Source organism: Taeniopygia guttata, chromosome 1A, assembly GCF_048771995.1.
Source record: "Taeniopygia guttata chromosome 1A, bTaeGut7.mat, whole genome shotgun sequence".
NCBI lineage: Eukaryota > Metazoa > Chordata > Aves > Passeriformes > Estrildidae > Taeniopygia > Taeniopygia guttata.
This window is the reverse complement of record NC_133025.1, coordinates 2,036,934-2,055,658: the sequence shown is the minus strand read 5'-3', so window position 1 is coordinate 2,055,658 and position 18,725 is coordinate 2,036,934. Positions and strand designations below refer to the sequence as shown.

Below are 18,725 nucleotides of genomic sequence, written 5' to 3'. Positions count from 1 at the left end.
AATTTCTTTTATTTGAAATAATTCTGTTTGCTGGAAGCTGTTCCTGCTGGGAGGGGGAGGGAGAACTCCTAACTAAGAGCTTTTTTTTAATCCATGGGAAGGGATTGGTGTCACACACCAATAAATAGGTGACTCTCCTCGCTGCCAACATTATTAGATTGCAGGAGACAGTAAATTCACAGACTCCCTCGTGAGTCACAAATGTCTTAAAAAACCTCACAAGTAATTATCTGAAATGGAGACAAGTTAATGTAGGTTTGTCTCTTCTAATTCTTGTTCATGGTTAGCAGCCATGTAGTAATTAGCTTTTTTTGCTGAAGTTATATTTATATATGTTAAATGTACCGTGACACAACTGGACATGTAAACTGATGTACTGACAGTCCTCCTGACTTTTTCTTTTTTTTTTTTTGGGTTACAAGGGCTGCAAGAAGGGGTTTTTTGAATAATTGTGATAGCTTGAAGTGATGGGTGATGCCTGTGCAGCACCCTGAGTGGTGCAAAATAAATAGATGCAAATAAATAGTGCAAAATAAATGGATTTTTAACCTCTGGAGCTTCAGAGCAGGAGGGAGTTGGTGCAGGAGGAGTGGTTGAATCTCAAAGGATGGAATTTGCCGTGGTAGTGGCAGCTTCTCTCCTGAGCAAGCAGCACTTCAGTGCTTGGAAAACTGGCAGAGAGCAGGAATGGCTGCTCAGCCATCTGCTTTATCCTGGCTCCACCCTGTGGCATTCCCCTGCCAGTGGCACACACATTCCCAGGAATTCTGCATCTACCTGGACCTGGGGCTTGGTGCCAGTGCAGGATTTGGTGTTTTGTAAGGGCAGAGGTGTTAAACAAATCCACTGTGTTGTCCTGCTCCTGTCCCTGGCAGGGTCAGTTTTGTTTGGAATTATCCATTCCTGTCTTTGTTGTTTGGTGCCATGTACCAAAAAAACTGAATATTCAGGAATACTGGAACCTGAATTTAAATATCCAGCCTTCTGGCCCACATTAGTTGCTGCCATGATACATTTTACCTCTTTTCCTTCAGTTTTCAAACCAAACCTGTCCCTGCCTCTCTCATGCAATTACAGTGGAAACAAAGATCATGATTAAAAAATTGCCTGTGTGGGGTTTCAGCAGGAAGGACCAGGCTCTGGGATTCCTGCTGGGGACAATCTGGATGAATTCACAGCTCAGACAATGGCAGAGGTGTTCTGCAGGAAAAGGCAGGATGGAGATGTCAGGCTGCTGCTCAGGAGAGGCTCTTTCTGAGCAGCAGCACCAATACACTGATATAATCCTATCAGAACTGCAAAGTGGAGGGGTTTTTGTGGGAGGCTTTTAGCTTTAAAGTGGATTCCTGTTGCTGCTGCATTTACACTTCCTTTTGGCAGTCTGAGGAGCTGTTTTTACTGGGGGGAACAATGACGTGCGTGGCTGGGTTGGGTGTTGGAAGGCACGGAGTGATTCCAGCAGCACTTACACTCTTCTGGACAAACAGAAGTGATGGCTGCAGGTCTGGCTGCAGAAATTTGATCTAAAATGATTTGAACACTTGCCAAATCCAGTGTGTTCTAGCAGGGCAAAGAGTGCTCTCAGGGCTGGGGAGTGCTTTGGAATTTTAGTGGAGGATTCAGGGCTTTTCCAGCTGGAAGCTCAGGTGTGGCAGCCCCAGCTGCTCTGGCAATCCCAGCCCAGCCAGGAATTCCTCATTCCCAATTTCCCATCCATGGCTGCCCTCTGGCAGTGGGAGCCATTCCCTGTGTCCTGTCCCTGCAGGCCTTGTCCCCAGTCCCTCTGCAGCTCTCCTGGAGCCCCTCCAGGCCCTGGAATGTGCTGGAAGCTCTCCCTGGATCCTTCTCCTCTCCAGGGGAACATTCCCAGCTCTCCCAGCCTGACATTGGATCCATCTCCTCTCCAAGAAATTCATGGACCCAGGGGCTTCATTTGGGATCTCAGGAAACCATGAAGGGTCTCCCTTCCCTTTTCCTCTCTTTTCTATCCAAATTTTCCATAAAAAACCCTCAGGATGGATCCCGAGTGTCCCAAATCCCAGAATCCTGGACCAGTTTGGGTGGGAAGGGACCTCAAAGCTCATTCCAGGGACACCTGCCATGATCTCAGGGTGCTTCAGTCCTTCCTTGGACATTCCAGGGATCCAGGGGCAGCCCCAGCTGCTCTGGCAATCCCAGCCCAGCCAGGAATTCCTCGTTCCCAAGATCCCATCCATGGCTGCCCTCTGGCAGTGGGAGCCATTCCCTGTGTCCTGTCCCTGCAGGCCTTGTCCCCAGTCCCTCTGCAGCTCTCCTGGAGCCCCTTCAGGCCCTGGAATGTGCTGGAAGCTCTCCCTGGATCCTTCTCCTCTCCAGGGGAACATTCCCAGCTCTGCCTTTTCCTTCTCAGTTCAGTTGCATTCTGATAATCAATTGGGATTTTTTAACCTGCCAATAATAGAGGAGGAAAGCTAATCTTTACCTGGGAATTGAAAGCCTCTTGCTTCTCCCTGCCCATTCCTCATCCCTCTGTAGGAATTAATTTCATTGTTCCTACTCCATCCCTTTAAAGGAGTCAGAAGTGTCTTGAAGGTCACATATCTCCTTGAAACTAATGATGGTGTTTTTCCTAATCCCATTACAAGGCCCCTGGTATCATTAGATGGAGCTGGTAGTGTTGAGCTTCATTTGATAAGCTGATGAAAGGGGGAGGAAAAGGCTCCCTGATGCAGAAAGGCATTCAGGGATCTGCTGGAATGGAACATGTTCACAAACATTATAATCTGCTTAACAGTGGCATTTTGGTGCTGCACCTTTAGAGAGCAGCATAAAAGGCAGAAGGGAGCAATCCTGACGGATGCTTTAAAAGCTGGAATGCCTCATGCACAGCAGCTGTAAACAGCTGGACATTTTTATTGTCTTTTTTTTTTTTTCCCCAAGCCTGAAAATGGGAATCTTGTCTATGCTGTGAGCTCCCCCCTCTGGCTTCCCAGCATTTGGAATCACATTAAAGACCCCAAAGCCTTACAGAAACAGGTATTTCTACAACGAGCTCAGGGGCACTTCCCTTGTTAAAATGTGATTTTTTTAAACCTCCAAAACCAGACTGCTGCCAGCACTGCTCCATTTCCCACCCGTTTGGGAAGGGGATGAATACAAAGCCATGGGTATTGTAGGTTTGACAAAGAGGTTCTGTAGTTCTGCTCTCATTTCAAAGACGTCAGTGGCCTTAAAGCTGGGCTTGAAATGGTGGCTGCTGGGTTGGTGTCAAAGGGGAACGTGGCCTTTCATCAACCTCTTGGTGGCACTGGGCTCGTTTGTACAGAAACCTCCATTTCTGCCCTGGAATTTCGCTGTTCTTTTGTAGGAACTCTTCATGCCACTAATTTTTGGGGCAGTGTCTCTCTTTTAGGTGCTTTGCCTCCAGACCACAGTTGTAAGTTCAGATGTGGTTGGATCTTAGAGGGTTTGGTCAATTAGGAAATGCCAGTGTGGGTTTAAAAGGGGTCAGGAAAGCATTTGGGGTTGGTTAAAGGGGGATGGTGGGTGCCCAGGTATTAAATCTGAAAAGGTGAGATATGAAAGTCAGTCCTAACAAGCAAGAGTTGAAATAGGAATCTACAAAATGTAGGATTTTTTAAATGCAGCATCAGAGCCCTTCCTGTGACAACTGTTTAAAAACCTTTCCTAGATAATGAGGCAACAACCCCAAGTCTAACTATAGCAGATTTCCTTTTATTACTCCACTTTTCCTCCCTCACACCGGTTTGTAAATCCCTTTTTGAGGATTTTCATCACCCTTTTTGGGTGATGTCTCCTGTTACAGCAGCAGATTACGAAGAGGTGGGTGGAAGTTTCCTGGGGTGGAAGTTTCCCTGCTCATCCTCCTTTTTTCAAGTCACTCTGATGATGTTTTTAATTGATCTGGAGGAAGATGAAGCAACTGGTGGCTCAGTAGTTCTCTTGCTCACTTTAATTAACTTTCATTGTCCTTACACCATTTCTTTCTCACTATTTTCTCTCTATTTACACTCTTTTCTCACTATTTGCTATTCCAAGGCAGAAGTCTGTACTCAAATCCCTTGCTCAGCCTCTGAGCTAATCCCAGGTGCAGCTGCTCTTCCCTCAGATTGGGATTTGAACAAAACACTTATTTTACAATATTTTGCCATAAAGGATCCTTGGTAGATCCCACAGCTGTGTTGGCTGCTGGACAGCCCTGCAGGGAAGTGCAGGATGCACACACTGATAACAAAATCCACATGTCCCTGCAGTGAGTTGAAATCAGAGCCTGAAATCCTCCTGGTTTATGAGAATAAATCTTAACTCAGATTTAAAACAGGGCTTGGACTCTTGTCTGAGCACCACAATGAGTTTTTATATTGGTTCTAGCACGTCTGGAGGTTAGAAATGTGCAAATCCAGTAAATTATCAGCACGAGGGAAGGAGCCCAGGGCTTGACCTGGTCCCTGGGAGCATCGTGGGTGGCTCAGGGCTGGAGGTGAGGAGCAGCAAGCAGCACTCTGGCTGCTCTCAGGAGTGTCTGGCACCAAAGCCTGCTGCAGACACACTAAATTTCCTCCTGCTGGAGAAGTTTGTGCACTTTTGACTGGTGCTAATTGATGGGCTGTGCCCTGGAGGAGCATAAATCTCTGCAAGTCAGATTTATGAGGACCTTTATGTTTGTTTGGCAGCGTGAGGCTTGTTCCAGGGATAAATGGAGCGAGCAGGGAGAGCTGACACGCTGAAAAATGGGAGATCCTATTTCTCCCCTGGAATTCTACACTTTCAGAGCCATAAAACCTGAATTCCTGGTGGTTGGGACAAGCAGCTCAGAGCTGGGGAACTGAGGACTGGGAGATGTGCAGGTGTTTCCTGAGGGAAGCATCCCCAGGTATTTTTGTTCCCGTGTGCTGGAGGGATATCACATGTTTTTGTCAAGTGCCTGATTAAGTTTGACATTTGAAAATAGAACTTCACGCCGAAATAAGTACTGTACTTGTGAGTCTTTAATTAAGATGTTTAGTTCCTGTCAAGGTTGGTAGTTTCTCTTTCCTGTTAAGGGCAATACATCTTCAACTGCTGAAATTTCAGAAACCTGTACTTAACCTTTACTCGTCATTCCATTTGCATAGAAATCTGATTAACAACTTTTAAAGTTCAGAAGCTGCGACTAAATGCAATTAAAGCCCTTGTGGAGTCTGTTATTAAGAGCTGGCATTTAATGAAGACTGAGGACACACTACTGCTGCCATCCACACTGGAGCAGGCTGTCTTCAGCAATTAGCTGAAGGCATGGAATACACAAAGTGTGCTGTGTTACCCAGCACTGAACATGCTTGGTATTTAAGAAACATGCTGCCTTTTTTTTTTTCTTTTTTTTAATTTTTGCCCCTCTCTTTGCTGGATTTTCTGTGGCAGTTTGAGCTGCAGAAGCTCAGCTCAGGTGGGTTTTGCTGTGCATTAGAATTCTTCCTGAAAGGTGGATGGCACTAAATGCAGCTGAAGGAAGCCCCTTTCTTTGTGATTTAAAAATGTTTAGCTTTACTTTGAGTATAAATTTTTAGCTGTATTCTTCCCCACCTCCAAATTGTGCAGAGCCACTGGAGCTTGGCTAAATTATAATTGCAGAGCAGAAATCTGTACTCAGTTACTTGCTCAACTCTTCCACTCCTCCTTGACCTTTTTGTGTGCTGCATGAACAAAAGAAGTCCAGTCAAACTGAGAGGGGGATTTAATCCTTCAGGTAAATGCTTTATTTTGTGCCATCTACAAAGCAGGTGGTAATTGCACGTTTCTGATCAAGTTCCTTGTTTTGGGGCATTTTAGGCTGCATTTGGCTCATAACTGAACCAAATTTATTTCACCAAGTTATCACTCACATCAGAAGGACCATGTGCTAAAGAGATACATGGACTAGAATTGTACAATCCTGGAATGGTTTGGGTTGGAAAGGACTTCAAAAATCATCATTCCAACTCCCTGCCATGGGCAAGGACAATTTCCACTATCCCAGGTGGCTCCAAGCCCCATCCAGCCTGGCCTTGGACACTTCCAGGGATCCAGGGGCAGCCACAGCTTCTCTGGGAATTCTATTCCAGCCCCTTCGCAACCTCCCAGCAGGGATTTCTTCCTAATATCCCATCTAAATCACCCCTCCTTATGTGTAAATGTATGTGCAGACATAATATGTAAAAACACACAAAGATATTTTTATTTGGTCCTCAAAATCATAGCAGTTAGGAGCTACCACCCTGAAGCTGACTGGGCTCACTTGTTAAAAATTCCAAAAGGATTTCTTTTTCTTTATTTGTTTTGTTTGGTTGCCAAGAGCCTGATACCAAAATGAGGAAGTGGCCTTGTTACTCGGATCGTTTCTGCCACTGTAATCTGTGTTTGCAGAACAGCTGAGGTGCCTGGAGAAAAATAAACGCTGTCCATTTGTTTTATGACCCAGTTAGTCAAATTGACTACTGGTAGCTTAAATAAATTTGTCACCAGTGTTTGTTTCTATTTTATTAAAATATATAAATAAACCAGCTGAAATACAGGGAGAGATGGAGAGAAAAAAATGATAGCTCAGATCTTGTTGCCATTTATAGAGACCAGGTTGGATGGGGCTGGAGCAGCCTGGGACAGTGGGAGGTGTCCCTGCCATGGCAGGGAAGTGGAATGGGATGAGCTTTAAAATCCCACCCAAAACCATTCCATGATCCAACTCAGCACATTTGGCTTCAAACTGCAGCATGAAAATCAAATCCCTTCTGATTTCCCAGCAATATTAACTCACGGGCCAGGCTGAAAATCCTGGCAGCTCTTGGCCTCCAAAAACAGCCTCAAGTTTCCTTCTGTCCCTGCACTGAGACATTCCTGGTGCTCCCCCAGTGTCACCAGTGTCACCTCCATGGATTCCCCGTGGCTCACAGCCCCAGCTTCCCACTTTTCTGCTCTCGTTCTCCTCATGGAGGACTTAATCCATCTCAAATTTCAGTGTTACAAGCCCTGCACTTATGAAAAAACACATGACAGAACCTGAAAACCCATTTTAAAGGCAAGAAAAAACTCAGATATTAAAAATATCCACTTAAAAGCCACCCAAAACCAGGCCATTCCAAGCCTGTGTAAGCCAGAGGAACTTTCCTGAAGCAGCCAAGTAAGGGATTTCTTGATTTGATCCTACAACACCTGCTTAGGAATTGCTGAGGCATCAATCAAAAACCTCGTTAGACATTAATCACATGGCTGCACAGCAAGATTTATGAGGGACTGCGAAGTTTGCAGCATCCTATTCATCTGGAACAAAGATTTGGAGTTTGTGCTCCATGGCTGAATCCTGCCATCCGTGGGCTGTGTTTACATCCCTCCAACAAATAAAGCTGTCCAGAAATGCAGGAGAAGAAAGCACCCTGCACCCAACTGCTCTTTGGGAATGAAAATTAATAGAAAAATGGTTTATTAAAAAAGTAATTTTTATGGATTTGGAGGTGTAATTACATTCTGAAATTCCTAAAGGTCAGGGCAGTGTGTGTGGCCTGTCTGTCATGTGGAGCTGGTGACACTGGCTCTGCTCTGTCCTTCTGAACTGCAACACTGCCACAAGGACAAATCTGCTCCTGGGACACTGCACACCCACATTCCTGGGAAATGGAATTGCAGAGAATTCTCAAAGGCTGACAGAAAGCTCACACAGTGCATCTGTGTGCAAACCTGGAGATGAGAAATGCTGACTGAGAAGTGCCCTGGAATGGGACAGACACTGCTGGGAGAGAAATGGAACTAGAGACAAGTTTCAAAGGGTGGCCTTACAAATCAGACCGGGTCCTTTGGAGAACTAGAACTGTGAAAGATGCACTGTAGCAGGACCCACGAGGGGGAATTTTAGATTATTTGGCTTTAAGGCATTGAGAGCATGGTGTGGCTAAAGCTGACAGACCAATAAACACTTATAATGTTTGTAATTAGGAAATAGTTGGTAATAGTAATAAGTAACAGCAATTATGAATTTACTTTGTAGATATAAGATAGTTACAACACAATTTTTTTTTTCTGATTGTGATGGCGTGAATTATAACATCTGTATTGTCTCACCTTTCTCATGAGACTGAAAATGGAATACAATTTTTAAAAACACTTCTAGCTGCCCCATCTCTGAATCACAAAAGGGAAATCCCACACACGTTTTCCTTCCTTGGCTGAGCCCAGGACAAGCTGGATAGGTTTTTATGCCTTATCATGCTCAGGATTGACCTGAACAAAGCAAGGGCAGTAAAACACACCTGGCCAGGGTGACAGATAAATTCATTCAGGTTTTTTGTGCCTTTTGTGAGGTTTTAGACAGGAGAGATGAGCTCTGAATAAATTCTATTCTATAAATTAAAAGCTTTAATTGCTATTTCTCACCTCATATCCCCTGAATTCAGATGGAAGCTGCAGTGTGGACTCTCTGCTCCATCACCAAACCAGTTTCAAACTCCACACCATAAACCCTGATTTTCATCATCCTACCTGTACTTGGGGGGTCCAGAAAACCCAAGGAAAACCAACACACCACGAATTTTTCAAGGGTGAATGAGAAGCCCAGGTAATTACTGGCCTTTCCACCTCATATTGATCAGGGGCAATATCACAGAACAGATGATAGAAGATTCTATTAAAAAAGAATTAAGGGAGAATAATAGAATTCATGTCCAGCAAGAGGGATTTCCAGAAGATGAAAAGGTCCTGGTTAAAGTATTCTTATGATGGTGGCAAATTTAGCTTTAAATAAACAGAAATAGATAAAGATTTATGTCCACCAAGGATGTGACAAAAGCCAAAACAGCCCAAGTCAACAAAGAAATCCAGGCAGGTGCAGGACAATGTTCAACTAGAAATGAGAAATTCACAGACACTGGATTTTACAAGCTCACAGAAATATTAATTCTTCTTTTTGTCCTCTGTATTCCAGGAAAAAATACCAGATTATTTCAGCATCCTTTCCTTTTGTGGGATGGAAACCTTCTCATTTTCAGTCTCAATTCAACCCATCTTCATGTTTAAACCAGCAGTAATTAGAAGGTAGCACATGAAAAGGGCTTTTCCCACAGCAGCTGGGGCTGCCCCTGGATCCCTGGAATGTCCAAGGCCAGGCTGGACACTGGGGCTGGAGCAGCCTGGGACAGTGGGAGGTGTTGAGGTTGGAACTGGATGATCTTTAAGGTCCTTTCCAACCCAAACCATTCCATGATTCTTTATATGTGGCTTTAAATGTTAATTAAATTTAAATTCTTTAAATGGTGCTTCAAACCCTTTCCGGATTGAATGGACCTGAACTTTTCCTGGCTCACATTCCTATGGAAAATTACTGGAGAAGGTTTATAAATTACAATGTTTGGGGAGAAAAATGGCAAGTAATACAGTGAACACAGAAAATCACATGCCCTCCTAGTGATTTTTATTCCTATTTTCAATTATATAATCAATGCACTGTGAGGATTTCAATGACAGCAGAGGAAAATTTCTACTTCTACAGAAAGCAAAGGAAGTTTTGATCTAGGGGATTATTGTGTAAAGTTGAGTCTGGAAAATTTGGGGATATTAAAGGAAATGGGTATTAATCAGTTCACTGGCTGTAAAAAGCAGAGCTTTGGTCTCACATCTGTAATACCAAATCAAACCCTGGCATGACAAACCAAAAAATGAGGGAAAATAGATGGAAGATGCACAAGAGCAGTCTGGAAGTTTAATTTAAAGTCCCATTAAATGGTGGCTTCAGTCACCTCCCTGACCCACAGGGGCTCAGGACATTGCTGACTCTGGCAGTGGGTTGTTTTCTTTTTTGTACTATTGCATTTGTATTTTTAATTTTCCTAGCAAAGAACTGTTATTCCTATTCCCATATCTTTGCCTGAGAGCCACTTAATTTCAAAATTATAACAATTCAGAGGGAGTGGGTTTACATTTTCCATTTCAGGGGAGGCTCCTGCCTTCCTTAGCAGACACCTGTATTTTCACACCAAGACACAAGCTCTGCAGACAGGAGAACTGTTCACAAAGTGCCAGCACCAGGCAAGAATAGCTCAGTGAGGCAGCAGTCTGTAGCTAATTACCAGTAATTTGCTGTATCAAAAGTCTTGATAATTAAAATGCTGCAGGAATTGTGTCATTTCAATTAAAAAAAAAAAAAAAAAAAAAAAAAAAGAGGAGGAAGAGTTAATTGAATTTTGAGTTCTGAGCTTCCTGTGTCAGTTTTATCACACGGAGAACATGGGCTGAGCACACACCTGGCAAACACACCAAAGGGGAAGCAATAAGGGAAGTCTGAAGGAACAAAACTTAAAATTTCTAGGGGCTGTGAACACCTGTAAAGCAGCTCAGCCCGCTTTATTTAATCTTCTTGTTGCTCCTCCAATTCATTTAACTGAAACATAATAATAAAATCCCTTCCAGAATTAATTCTTTAAAGGCACCTCACAATTCTACTCCTGTACAAGAAGAATTCCTTTTTTTATTTTTTGGGAAAGAGTAAAAAAATCCCTCCCAAACTCTGCAGATAATGCTGTCAGTGCTCCCCTCATTATCAATGCTAATTGGGAATTACTTTATACCTGGGAATTTTCATCTCCCTCCAGGGAAGGAGGAAGGGAAGGAACAAATCTCAAAATTACTTCAAAAGCACAACTTTCACCCAAACTGCCACAAAAGGGACCCTGGCTCAGTAACAAGTGCCCAGTCTAAGGATTTAAATGGAGGTGGTTTTGGGTGGCTTTTAAGTGGATATTTTTAATATCTGAGTTTTTCTTGCCTTTAAAGTGGATTTTCAGGTTCTGTCTTGTGTTTTTTCATAAGTGCAGGGCTTGTAACACTGAAATTTGAGATGGATTAAAATCCTCCATGAGGATGATGAGAACAGAAAAATGGGAAGCTGGGGCTGTGAGCCACGGGGAATCCATGGAGGTGACACTGGTGACACTGGGGGAGCACCAGGAATGTCTCAGTGCAGGGACAGAAGGAAACTTGAGGCTGTTTTTGGAGGCCAAGAGCTGCCAGGATTTTCAGCCTGGCCCGTGAGTTAATATTGCTGGGAAATCAGAAGGGATTTCATTTTCATGCTGCAGTTTGAAGCCAAATGTGCTGTGTTGGATCATGGAATGGTTTTGGGTGGGATTTTAAAGCTCATCCCATTCCACTTCCCTGCCATGGCAGGGACACCTCCCACTGTCCCAGGCTGCTCCAGCCCCAGTGTCCAACATTTCCTTGGACATTCCAGGGATCCAGGGGCAGCCCCAGCTGCTCTGGCAATCCCAGCCCAGCCAGGAATTCCTCATTCCCAAGATCCCATCCATGGCTGCCCTCTGGCAGTGGGAGCCATTCCCTGTGTCCTGTCCCTGCAGGCCTTGTCCCCAGTCCCTCTGCAGCTCTCCTGGAGCCCCTTCAGGCCCTGGAATGTGCTGGAAGCTCTCCCTGGATCCTTCCCTTCTCCAGGGGAACATTCCCAGCTCTCCCAGCCTGACATTGGATCCATCTCCTCTCTGAGAAATTCATGGACCCAGGGGCTTCACTTGGAATCTCAGGAAACCATGAAGGGTCTCCCTTCCCTTTCCCTCTCTTTTCTATCCCCATTTTCCATAAAAATCCCTCAGGATGGATCCTGAGTGTCCCAAATCCCAGAATCCTGGACCAGTTTGGGTGGGAAGGGACCTCAAAGCCCATTCCAGGGACACCTGCCATGATCTCAGGGTGCTCCAGTCCTTCCTGGGACATTCCAGGGATCCAGGGGCAGCCCCAGCTGCTCTGGCAATCCCAGCCCAGCCAGGAATTCCTCATTCCCAAGATCCCATCCATGGCTGCCCTCTGGCAGTGGGAGCCATTCCCTGTGTCCTGTCCCTGCAGGCCTTGTCCCCAGTCCCTCTGCAGCTCTCCTGGAACCTCTTTAATCCTACCAGGGGCTCTGAGGTTCCCTGAATCCTCTCTGGAGATCCCTCCCGTCCCTTTGGCTGTACCCTCTCACTGCTCAGCCACATTTCCAGTTAATTATTTCATCCCAAAGAATTTGTGGGACTGTCGAATTCAGGGCACTGGAGCAGAAAGAGATTTGATCTGCCTGGCCCAGTTTCTGCTATACTGAGATTTTTTAACTGAAAAATGCACTCCCAATTCCTGTCTCCCTGCTTTCATCTTCTCAGAGGTATCCACATCCCTGGAATGTCCCAGGCCAGGCTGGACACTGGGGCTGGAGCAGCCTGGGACAGTGGGAGGTGTCCCTGCCATGGCAGGGGTGGCACTGGAGGGGCTTTAAGACCCTTCCCAGTCCAAACCATCCTGGAATCTGATGAATTTTGAGCATAATTATCAAAATCAGCTTTTACACCTTCTGACTTTTTCATAGCCTTGTATCCAGCCATCCTGCCTGTCTAGTAAATAGTTTAATTGAGTAAATTAACAATAAATTAACATTTTTCGCTCATTTTTTCCCTAAATTTTGGCATTTTTTCAGTATCTTAGAGCAAACTCATCTCACAATTCTCTTTCACCTGTTACCCACAGGGATAATTCATTCTGCTTCCAACCCAAACCTCTCTTGGTTTATTGTAATCCTGGATTTCACACTTAATATTCCCTCCTCCTTTATATAAAGTGACACCAGAATCGTGGAATCCATCATAAGTAGGTTTCATCCACAATGGAAGAACAAATTGCTTAATTTTTTCCCTTTTTTTCCCCAACTTGATTAAGTTTGAGGGTTTAATTAGATTTTTGTGGCGATTTTCAGGTTGTTAATTTAAGTGGAGAAGATGAAATGCAAATAGGTGAATACAAACGGGTTTGCTAAATTAGTGTCAAAAATTAGCACAGTGATTATTTTTACCAATAAACACAAATTTTCAAAGCCTATGCTCAAGTAAAGTTTTAATTGAGATGGTTTAAGAATCAGATTTTCTGTGTGTTTGTATTTTTTTTTTTTTTCAAGCCATCCCAAATTGTTTCTAATTAGGGGCACAATTCCATTTGTTTGGATATTTATTTCTGTGTCATTTGTTTCAACTTAGGCAGCACAGGAGTGATGAATTCTTTTCATTACCTCCAAATCTCTTTGATGGGCTTTGTCTGGCTAATTATTCACATGGAACACATTCCCAACAGCCTCTGAGTAGGTAAAAATTCCTGAAAATAAACAGACTTTTGAAATAAACTGACAAAAGTTCATTTTTGAGGGCTTTTGTTTCATCTTCAGACACAAGGAAATGAAAATGGAATCACTTGGAGTCTGGTTTTACTTCTGCACCTTAAATAATAATAACAAATATTGGGATGCAAAGGTTTCACAAGGGGAACCTTTGTGTCACAAAGGGAGCCCCCAGCCCCTCACTGAGCGATTTGGGGTTGGAAAATCAACCCTAAACTCCACTGGCAGCTGTGGGAATTCATATTTTCAGTGATGAATGAAGCATGTTTGGGTTGGGAGCTAGTAAAGGACAATTTTTGCAGCTTTCCAGGGTATTTTCTATCACATGGGACCCCCAGCACACACATGGATGTTTCCTATTTCTCCATATAAATATGTTGGAAGTATTTAAGCACATAAATCCATTTATAAATCAAGGTATTTTAACTGCACTGCTCACTATTGCAACCCTTTGGTTTTCAGAGCGTTAATTATATTTATAATCAGTGTGTAAAGCTCACTCACCCTCTCCCCATGGCTGCCACGGATGGAATCACTTTTGGGAACTTTTTGCAGGTTTTTTTTGGGACTTGGAGCAGATTAAGTTGGTCAAAAACTCCATCCCTGAAAGTGCCCAAGGCCAGGCTGGACAGGACTTGGAGCAACCTGACCTGCTGGTCATGGCAAGGGGTGGGACTGGGTGATCTTAAAGATCCTTCCCAACCCATTCTTAGGAATATAAAATAAATTTATACCAAATTAGAGCCGATCCTTGGGATATCATTTCTTAAAAAATAAAGCTGCATTTCTGTCAATTAGAATTTTTGTGAATTTTGGTTGTTTTCCCACAGAGAACCTAAAAATCCCAGGCATTCCAGGGATATGCTGATGTTGTTTCAGCCCAGCTGCTGAGCTCTCTCCTGTAGGTTTGTGGTAGTGCCCAAGTGTGTTGAGTGGGCACACAGGGAACAGAGGGCACACAGGGGCACTGCATGAACATGAGGGGATAAAAGGGGTGTAAAGAACAAGAAGGGCCAAGGTTTGAAGCCTTCTGAAGTGACGTGGTGTTCTTCTGTATGGGTTGAAGCTTTCTGATACTGTATGGTGACACTGTGTTGTGGCTGTCTCAACTGTGACACTAATGCAGCACAGGATTTGAAAAATACAAAAGCTAAAATTCTAAGGCACCACCAGAACATGCTTCAGCCTCATCGTGGAATGGTTGGGTGGGAAGGTGTGGGTACAGAGTTTGTGGTGATTTGGGGGTGGTGCTGCCCCATCCCTGATGGGTACAGGTGTGAGGAGCAGGTGAGCAGCACTGCCAGCACTGAGCCATGGAGTGCCCAGGTGTGCTGAGTGGGCACACAGGGAACAGAGGGCACACAGGGGCACTGCATGAACATGAGGGGATAAAAGGTTGGGCTGAAGAACAACAAGGGCCAAGGTTTGAAGCCTTCTGAAGTGACATGATGTTATTCTGTATGGTTGAAGCTTTCTGATACTGTATGGTGACACTCTGGGTATGGTGTCTGTCTCAACTGTGACACTAATGCAGGACAGGATTTGAAAAATGCAAAAGCTAAAATTCCAAGGCACCACCAGAACATGCTTCAACCTCATCGTGGAATGGTTGGGTGGGAAGGTGTAGGCACAGAGTTTGTGGTAATTGGGAGTCCTACAGTAATGGGTACAGCTGTGAGGAGCAGGTGAGCAGTATTAAAGGTAATGAGCCATGGAGTGCCCAGGTGTGCTGAGTGGGCACACAGGGAACAGAGGGCACACAGGGGCACTGCATGAACATGAGGGGATAAAAGGGGTGTAAAGAACAAGAAGGGCCAAGGTTTGAATCCTTCTGAAGTGACATGATGTTATTCTGTATGGGTTGAAGCCTTCTGAGATTGTATGGTGACACTCTGGGTATGGTGTCTGTCTCAACTGTGACACTAATGCAGCACAGGATTTGAAAAATACAAAAGCTAAATTTCTAAGGCACCACCAGAACATGCTTCAACCTCATCGTGGGATGGTTGGGTGGGAAAGTGTAGGCACAGAGTTTGTGGTGATTTGGGGGTGGGGCTGCCCCATCCCTGATGGGTACAGCTGTGAGGAGCAGGTGAGCAGTATTAAATGTAATGAGCCATGGGGTGCCCAGGTGTGCTGAATGAGCACACAGGTGCAGTGCATCAGCGTGAGGGGATAAACGTTGGGCTGAAGGAGGAGAAGGGCAGATACTTGCAGCCTTTTGTAGTGATGTTACCCTGGCTGGGCAGATGCCTAAAGTCTTCAGAAATGGCATGGTGACACTGAGAGGATGGTGGCCCTCTGGACTGCAGCAGTGCTGTGGCTTGTGCTGAGCTCTCTCCTCCCCTCAGATGCTGCTGACCGAGTACCTGGACATGAAGAACACGCGCACGGCCTCGGAGCCCTCGGCCCAGCTCAGCTACGCCAGCTCCGGCCGCGAATTCGCCGCCTTCTTCGCCAAGAAGAAACCCCAGAGACCCAAGAACCCTCTCTTTAAGTAAGTGCAGGGGTTTTTAAGCTGCCTTTGGTCCCTGGAGTGCTGCTGGTAATTGCAGTTTCACAGGGTGAGAGGTGTGGAACTTCTGGGATGGGGATTTAATGCCCAGAGCTGAAGATCTGTTGTGGATTCAGTGCTGGGTTTTAGAGCTGAGCTCTTCCCAGGGCTCATTCCAGCACTGGGAATCCCATTACAGGAATTGCTGCAGAGCATGGAGTGATCCATTCTGGCTCTCTTTGTCCATGGTAAATCCAGGAGCTGTTAGAGGGAGTGATGAAGGGCACTGGACAAAGGGAATTAAGATAACTGTGTAATTACTGCAAAGACTAAGCACTTAATCCTGTCACTAACTCCTTTAATTCAGCGGTCAGGCTGCAAAGAATTAAGTGGTTGGGAGGAGAGTGTAAGGGAGAGGAGGATGACAGAGGCTGGGTGGCCAAGGGAAGGATTTGGGAGAGCAAATTCGTGCAGCAATAAGGAGTGAGGAGTTGCTGAGCAGTGCTGGTGGGAGAAGAGAGTCACACCTGGATTTTGGGGGAGCTGTGCTGGAATTTTCTTCTCTTCCACGACCTGCCTGTGCTGGCCATTCTCTTGAAGATTACAGAGAGGACCTAAAAGTGCTGTTTTGTGCTCCCAGTAGATGTCCTCTCATAATACCTAAGATCCCAGTTAGAACTCCAAGTCTTCCACTTTGCTCTCCCAGGATGAGCTCTCCTGCAACCTCCTGTTATTAGAGGTGAAGTGTTGCCTCCTTCTCCTGTCAACCCATGATTGTTACCCCTCACCCTTTTATTTTAACCCCTCCATGGCTGTTTTGGTCTGAGAATTCCACTTGGAGTTTAACCTGACCTGCAGATGGCTATTGGAGCAAAATTGGGCTGCTCATCCCATGTCTGTCCCGGGGCGTACAAGGACCCAAATTTGGGATTTGAGGACTGAGTTTGGGATTTCAGTTGGAGGAATGAGGATGCTGTGGCTCACCTGGAGCAGGCTGAGGCTGGGTAGAGTTTGTCAGCAGCGAGGAGGTGGCTGTAATTGTTTAAAGGAAGGTGAATCACCTCGTGGGAGCAGCATCCCTCGCCTCTCCTGGCGCTGTCACCGAGCGGTGACAGCAGCACTTATTGGGATCTCTCATTTGCTTATCTGTCAGCTGTCACCATATCTATGGAAATCTCCCTTGAAATGGGATTTCTCAGCCCACTGAGGTTTGTACGTGTTTGATGGAGTGTTATTCTTGTCTCCCCTTCCATCTTCAGTGCTTTCTGTGCCAGGCTCCTTTCCCTGCCTTTCCATTAGCTCTGTCCAAATCTTTCACCACAAAATCTGCATTTCATCCCTCAGCAGTCTCTTAGGGCAGGGCTCCACCTCGTGTTTTGCTCACAGGGGGATGCAGGTGTTGGTGCTGTGTCCTGTGGTAGCTGTGAGCTCATTTAATTAACACAAAATACTCAACTCATTTAATGAATATTAAATATTTCAGCTAGTTATATCTTCAAGGAATAGTGGGAAGTTGTGTCCTGCTCTCTGGAAATCAGGAACTGGTATTTAGAAGAAACTTATCTTTAAAACAGGTATAATAAAAAAAATATTTATTTAGTTGCAATGTTGGCTTGAAAGAGAAAGCTCCAGCTGAAGGGTAGTTTGGGAATTTGGATAATTCATGCCATCATAAACCTGGCTTTCTTCTCTTCCCAAAAGTAGCCAAGGGCACGCTCAGGTTGCCAGCTCAGATTTCCAAGATGCAACTCAGGAAATAAGACAGGAGTGAATTGTACAAGCAAGAGTTAAACACCCAATAAATCAGTCCCAGACTTGGCTGTAATTCTGTGTAATTCTAAAGAAAACAAAAATGTTTTGAAAGCTTTGTGGGAGGATCAGCATTGGGAAGGGAATTACAAGGAGTGAAGTGGGAACAGGAATGTGGGGAAGGGCAGCTCGAGGACGTGGCAGAGGAAGGGAAATGGGGGGGGGAAACCTTGGATGGTTGTGGAAAAGAAGCGAAATAAATGGGGGAGAAAAACCTCAGATGGTTGTGGAAAAGAAGGGAAATAAATGGGGGAGAAAACCTTGGATGGTTGTGGAAAAGAAGGGAAATAAATGGGGGAGAAAACCTCAGATGGTTGTGGAAAAGAAGGGATGAGATCTGGATTTGGTGCCTGGAAAGGCTTGTGGGATAATGCTGCTCTTATTGTCTCCCTGAAGCCAGAAGGGAGCACGTGGGGAACACAGAGCCAAGAATTTACAGCTCATTTAATTAAAATCAGAAGGGTTTGTTGTATTTTGATAAGTTATTAGTTTAGTTGCAATAACACTAACACTCACAGTCCAAATTAAAGAAGAAAAGCCTCATTAATAGTAATAACTTTAACACTAGTGCCCAGAAAAGCTGTGAGGTGCTTTCCCCCATCTCTGGTGGGATGCTCGTGTTCCCAGTGCCCCTCTGGACGGCACCAAGGCCGATTCCATCTTCCTGAGCTGTGGGATTGGGGAAGGAATGAGGAGTGTTTCAGCTAAAGCTGGAATGGGACAATGAACTCCAAGGTGCCAATGGAGCAGAACTGATCCCAGGGAGAGCCCCCGGGAGCGCTCGTGCATTTTGGGGCCATTTTGGTTCATTTGGGTGCAGCCCTGGCTGGGCTCTGGTGCTGCCCAAGGTGGATCCATGAAGGAGATCCTTTTCATAAATCCCTAATTTATTCTTTAGCTCTGCCCAGCCTCTGCTCCAGCTCAGCCTTCACAAGACATTTATGGCCACTGGGGCTGTTTGAAGGTGCTCTGTCCCCACCACGAGCTCCCTTCTCCCTGGTCCCCAGAGCCCATCCAGGCACTTACAGAAAAATGAGTTTTTTTGCTTCTTTTTTTTCTGCTATGGTCAGGATTAAATGTGTGAGATATATTTCTTGTTTGGACTCAGATGTTTATTAGTTCTTATCTATATTACAGTCTCACAAGCTGTGAGTGTTGTAGTACTTCATTTAAATAAGCTAAAAATGAAGACGTATCTCTCATTTTACAAGGTTTTTTAAGGATAAACTGTCTAATTAAGAAATGACACTTAAATTATTTCTTTTAACCCAATAACTA

General features: G+C 44.9%; 1 protein-coding gene across 3 annotated transcripts in view; it reads left to right on the top strand.

Annotated features, from left to right (window-relative positions):
* The window catches only part of EXOC4 (exocyst complex component 4), a 318,257-nt gene that overhangs the window by 81,552 nt on the left and 217,980 nt on the right, over window positions 1-18,725 (top strand). For all 3 annotated transcript variants that reach the window (XM_072918507.1, XM_072918496.1, XM_072918499.1), the window contains one exon: window positions 15,496-15,641. In XM_072918507.1, coding sequence (XP_072774608.1) covers window positions 15,496-15,641 — 146 coding nt within the window. The remainder of the gene's footprint in view (window positions 1-15,495; window positions 15,642-18,725) is intronic.